Source organism: Eurytemora carolleeae, unplaced genomic scaffold (genome assembly GCF_000591075.1).
Source record: "Eurytemora carolleeae unplaced genomic scaffold, Eaff_2.0 scaffold1479, whole genome shotgun sequence".
Taxonomy (NCBI): Eukaryota; Metazoa; Arthropoda; class Copepoda; order Calanoida; family Temoridae; genus Eurytemora; species Eurytemora carolleeae.
The window spans coordinates 66,373-72,372 of record NW_019397378.1 but is presented as its reverse complement, the minus strand read 5'-3'; the positions used below and the strand labels follow the sequence as shown (position 1 = coordinate 72,372).

General features: G+C 31.9%; 1 protein-coding gene across 2 annotated transcripts in view; it reads right to left on the bottom strand.

The window, feature by feature from the left end:
- Positions 1 to 239: 239 nt before the first annotated feature.
- The window catches only part of LOC111713947 (serine/threonine-protein phosphatase 6 regulatory ankyrin repeat subunit A), a 31,263-nt gene continuing 25,502 nt past the window's right edge, over positions 240 to 6,000 (bottom strand). The window contains exons 25-33 of one of the 2 annotated variants that reach the window (XM_023488942.1): positions 5,729 to 5,785; positions 5,259 to 5,350; positions 4,421 to 4,462; positions 3,782 to 3,846; positions 3,249 to 3,321; positions 2,115 to 2,199; positions 1,201 to 1,293; positions 482 to 609; positions 240 to 412 (exon numbers count right to left, since the gene is read on the bottom strand). In XM_023488942.1, the coding sequence (XP_023344710.1) occupies positions 255 to 412; positions 482 to 609; positions 1,201 to 1,293; positions 2,115 to 2,199; positions 3,249 to 3,321; positions 3,782 to 3,846; positions 4,421 to 4,462; positions 5,259 to 5,350; positions 5,729 to 5,785 (793 nt within the window). In that variant the 3' untranslated portion in view covers positions 240 to 254. The remainder of the gene's footprint in view (positions 413 to 481; positions 610 to 1,200; positions 1,294 to 2,114; positions 2,200 to 3,248; positions 3,322 to 3,781; positions 3,847 to 4,420; positions 4,463 to 5,258; positions 5,351 to 5,728; positions 5,786 to 6,000) is intronic. The other variant, XM_023488944.1, reaches the window with a different exon arrangement.

Sequence of the window (6,000 nt, the reverse complement as noted above, 5' to 3'; positions counted from 1 at the left end):
ACAATCTTTAAAGTTACGGATTTGTTTGTTAAATATTCAAAACATATACGCCGGCAAAAAAGTATTTCAGAAAGAAGGCTGAAAAATTATGTTTAATAGGAGTAATTGTGATCGGAAGTCATAGCTTTCTGGAATATTGACAGAACCATTAAATTCACGTGGGACATGTATTTCACTATTAAAATTTAAAAATAACAATTTTTTGCTATACAAAAATGAATATCTGATTCAACCTATTAGGATACCGATGTGAATCAGCCATGACACTCTAAAAATGGAGATGATGTTACAAGAAAATTGAGAAAATTATAAAGTGAAAAAGTTAGGTTTTTTCTTACATTAAAATGTTCCAGAAGAAGTTCCAGGGCTCCCTCCTGCCCATGGTAAGCAGCGTAATGAATTGGAGTATATCCTGAAAAAANTGAAATTACGGAAGTCATTCCTGGAAGAAAAATCATTGTATGAAAGGAAAAAATAAAACCTGCTTTGTCAGGAGTATTAGCAAGGCTGGGTTCTAACTCTAGGAGAGAGAAGAGTACATTTATCTGTCCTGATCCTGCCGCTAGATGGAGTGGACTCCTACCCTGGTTATCAGATACTAGTAGATCCCTTCAAATATATATATTTATAAATCTGCCGCTAGATGGAGTGGAAACCTACCCTGGTCATCAGATACAGTAGATTTTTATTATTAATCTAAAGCTAGACTACCACCCTGGTTTTCAAACCTCATGCATCCATAAACAAAAAGTTCAGGATTGTCCTGTAGATTGATTCTCTTTAAAATTATTTGAAAATGTAAAATAAAATCAATTAAAAACATAATTTTTTAAATTTTACATTTTACAAAAACTAAGGATTGTTTGATAATTTTCTGGAGAACGATTTTTGGACCCCCCCCCCCCCCCTCCTATCAATATTGTACATTTTGTAAAATTGATCATGTGGCCGAAGCACCGGCCCGATAGCCTGTGCTATCTGCAGCGCTCAGTCCCATAGCCAATCCTAGCCGCAGCGTTCGGCCCAGAAATAAAAAAGTAAATGTACAAAATTGATAGAAGGGGGGGGGGAGGGTCCAAAAATCGTTCTCAAGACGGACCCGATTGCTTAGATATTAATATTAAAATTATGTATAACTGGATAACTGAATAAATGTTTTTCAAAGCAAAAAAAAATAACATATTTAAATATTAAGCTTACTTTTTAGAATGTTGGATAAGAACATCAGCGGCTGATTCCTGGCCGAAAGAAAGTGACCAAAAAAGAGCTGATCTTCCCTCATTATCAGTCGATCTATATGTAATTCAAGCTGATTATATCAAGAATATATATATATAGCTGATCTTCCTTCATTTTCAGCCGATAAATAAAAACCTAGCTGATTATATAGACTAAAGATACGTATACAGCTGATCATCCCTCATTATGAATCGCTAAATATAAACTTAGCTGATTATATCTAGACTATAGATACGTATACAGCTGATCAAACCCTCATTATGAATCGCTAAATATAAACTTAGCTGATTATATCTAGACTATAGATACATATATAGCTGATCTTCCGTCATTATCAGCGGATAAATATAAATCAAGCTGATTATATCTAGACTATAGATACGTATATAGCTGATCTTCCGTCATTATCCGCGGATAAATATAAATCAAGCTGATTATATCTAGACTATAAATATTGTTGTTCAAAGAATTGTAACTACTGAGGATCGTCATGATAGACGTGAAACTTTATGTTTAGTATAATTCTTTTTTTTAATAAAAATGTGAAGTTAAAAACTGGAATATAAATATGTATATATATAGATGATCTTTCCTCATTATCAGCCAATCTACATAATTCAAGCTGATTAAATCAAATATATAGATATGTATATATAATATATATATATAGTATTTTCAACTTTTTCAGTTTAAATATACATTTTAGATGTTTAAATATATATTTCTTCCAAGACAAAATGTTTCATGGGTCTAACCCAATCATCAGTTGGAATAAAGAATTATTCAGAAATAATTATTATTCAGAAATATATATTTCTGATGTTTTATGTTTATNTACTCCAGCAGTAGCTTGATACAGGATACATGAAACTTACTTGACATTACATCCATACTCCAGCAGTAGCTTGATACAGGATACATGCCCTGACCGACAGGCGAGCATCAGTGGAGTCCACCCATCTTAATATTCAAATATCAAAATCCAACATTAAAAGTAAAAGTTTTATAAAAAGACCCCGATTGAATCTAGAATATTTCTTTGCAATGAATTTTTGAGTTTGGAGCATTTAAACTTAAAGGAGAAATCGGGTTTAATGACAAAAGATGGTGACGGTTTTTATTACACGTTTCAAAGGGCGCTTCGCACCTATCTTTTTGGTAATATAGCTTTTTAAAGTTGATCTATTTACAGGCCTTCCTTAATTTTCAAATAATAACAATATCAAATTTCGTGGAGATTCCCCTTTGTACCATAAACCCAGAATCCAGATATGGTACAGGTCATTGTATACAAACAATGTTACGGGGTGAATTGGTGAATGTAACTGTCTTACAATCTATTAAATATGATTTAAAAGTTTATCGTTTACTGCTTGGTCCACATGAGTGTTTTATATACAGAATATTTCAATGAAGACGACATGAGCTATCTAGTCTAATCTATCATGGTTTAAAACTCATTAACAAATTTCGACGCTTTAAGAAAAATCTATTTTTAACTCTAGTTTTATATTTTGTTACTTAAATCGCGAAAATACTGTTTTTCTCAAAAGGTTAAATTAGTCGATTTAAAATTTCTTTCGTATAAAAAATCTAGAAAATTTGAAAAAAGTACATTTATATAATAATATTATATTTTGAACCACAAATGATCTCATGCCAATCCCTTGTTAAAAAACAAAGTAACAAATTTCAGTTTAAAAATAGTCAAACAAGTCAAAACCTTCGATTTTATCTTAAAGGGAGTGACCGGCTATGTAAAGTAATTGAACTGAGTATGCAGTGTTGTGGCAAGGACTCATTTGAGACATATTAAACTTTTTAAAGATCTGTAAATCCTGAGTTTGAGCGCAAATTCGACGTTAAAAAACTCCTACTTTAGGGGTGGATACGTTTTCAGAATATATTTAACTTAACTACATTTTAGTAATCCCAGAATGATAAAAATACGGAAAAATTATTAGGACGTCACTCTACCAAGAATGATGAACAATCCCTTAAAAGCTTACTCAGATCCGTAGAATCAACAACACTTGCTTCTTCTGTATTCTCCAGCAGTAGTTTCACAGTGTCAACATGACCCTACACAAAAACAGAAATCAAACCAAACTTTAAGATGAAGTATAAATTAGATATCAATATGTTTATAATTTAAAAACCGATTATTTTTAATTGTGGGCTCTCTACAAAAGTGCCAGAAAACATAAAGGAATTAAACACTTTAAATCTATATATACTTTGCATGTCTGTCTGAGCCGATCGGGCCCAAATTTGCTGTGGACCTCGTGTGACCCCAGGGAAGGTTTATGGAAAATAAAATTTCAAAAATTTGACTCCCATTAAAATTCTATTTTTGAAACTTTTGAAAATCCACGAAATCTTTATAAAATCCGCGAAATCTTTATAAAATCCACGAAATCTTTATAAAATCCGCGAAATTTTGTTTTGTTTTAAAATGTACACAAAGGGAGCATTTTAACAATTAAAATAGAAGATGGGCGCGAAGATCCCTAAAAGCCTACTATTAAATATATTACGGGACCTGTGAAGAAGCTACGTGTACCGGGGTTCGGCCATCCTCTTTGTTATAAGTTGCAACATGAGCACCTGCACAAATAATTTATATGTCTATTTAGTAAATCCCAATTCAATTTCCAATCCCAAAATCATCCCTCAAACCATTTCAAGTAATTCTCCCAATAGAATTTTCCAAGTCCCAATTGAATCCCAATGCCTAGTACCAATTTAAATCCCAAATCAAATCCCGATCTCAATTTATATCAAGTTAAATCATGATGTATTCCCAATTCCAAAATAATCTCCTGTAATAAAAAAAACTAAACCCGACCTTTTAGGCTTTCATGATCAACAAATTCTGGAAGAGAAACTGTTATTTTAACAAATTTTTTGCAAAATGTTTTTTTGCATGAGGTCAAGAGCACAATATGCAATATGCATAGAAGAATATTTAAATATGCACTGTCAAAATAAAAACAAATATTTACATATGCTTCTTCTGCTAATTTAACAAATCAAATCAAATCAAATCCAACTCATTGGGTCGCTATACTTCCACACTAGAAGTGACTAAATTAAGACTAGAATAAGAAGTTAAGTAAAACCACCTTTTCACCTTTAACACAACATTTTTCATTCATAAAAGTTTAAACAAAGTTTTTACCATCACCTTGTTCCATTAGAATAGAAACACACTCCGTCGCTCCTAATATAATAAATAGATAAATAAAAATATATTTCTGTATTTACAATATTCCGGGGTTATATCTTGTGTGCACCCCCCCCCCCCCACGTTAGAAAGAAGTAGTTTTATGAATATCGTAAAAATCTTATCATTTATTAACTACAGATATGTTAATATTAGGGTTTCCAGCACACGAAAACGTTCGCGAAAAAATGCGAACATTTTCACTCGTATTTCGCATACATTTCGCGAAATATCACATTTTTTCGCAAATATGAATTAAGCGAAAAAATGTGAAACCGAAACGAAATTTTACGAAAAAAAACATTCCGCGAAAACCATAAGTTTTGTAACTGCAACAATTGAAAAACTTGCCGCGAAAAAAAGGAATTCTTTGCTCTGAGAGCTGAGCATTAGAAGTTTTATTATATCATTAAAAAAAATTTTCTTTCATATTTTTTTCCCCGCAAAACTTTCGCCATTTTTCCAGAATTTATTTTTCGCAAAACAGAATAAGACGTAATTTCGCAAAAAACACGAATATTTTCGCAAGCGAATGAGATGCGAAAAAATGCGAATATTTCGGGGAAAAGATTCGCTGGAAACCCTAGTTAATATAGCAGCAAAATATTTCAATGCTTTATATTCAAATGGTAAGAAAAAAAAAATTTGTTAAAATAAAATACAGGGTGTTTTTTAGGGTTTTGTTAAAAGACCTTGTTTTTAATGATACTATTTGTATTTGGGGACACTTCAGTTGTTCTACAGGGTGTAAATTTTGTTCTTATAGGTACATGTATAAATGGACACCCTGTACCTCTATAGCTGGCCAGATACAAGGGGGATCTCCCTAGTCCGTCCTCCACATTCACATTTTTAAACTTTGAAACCAGGATCACCAGAGCATCACTTAATTTTAAACTAATTTCTTTTAAGTTCCAAGTTCGACATTTTTCTTTTTAAAATTTATGAATTGTAAAGGAGCAAAACTTCAAGTCACATCCCACTTATAAAGAAGCTTATCATTAAAAACTTAGTCTAACTTTAATTAAAAAATGAATGAGCTTCTCTCTTTAATATTTTTAAAGATTTTATAATTCAACTACAGTTTTTACTAAGCTTTCAAACAGCATGGATGCAAACATGAACACAAAGAGTAGGGCTCAATTAACAGTTTCTCTTTGTCTACTTTTAACTTTTTAGAAATCAAAATTTAAATAGAAAAGTAGTCTTCAATGTATTAATATAAACGGTGAACACTGTATTTGAAGAAACTATGGTTTGTTCCTATGATTATTGAATGCTGCTAGATGAAGGGGAGTAGTCTGTTCTTCAGGGGAACTCCTACCATAATAAAACATAATTTTTTTCTCAGCGTTTCATATTTTGCTGAAAAGCCTCCCCCCCCCCGCCCCCTTACCCAGGAGCAATTTCTATCAGATATTTCCCCTGCTTTTGAAATAAATGAGAAATCATTTCTGTAAAATCTGAACTATTATATTAGGACAAACTGCAGACTGAAAGAAGAAGGCTGAACTAGTGTGATTCACCTAAGAATA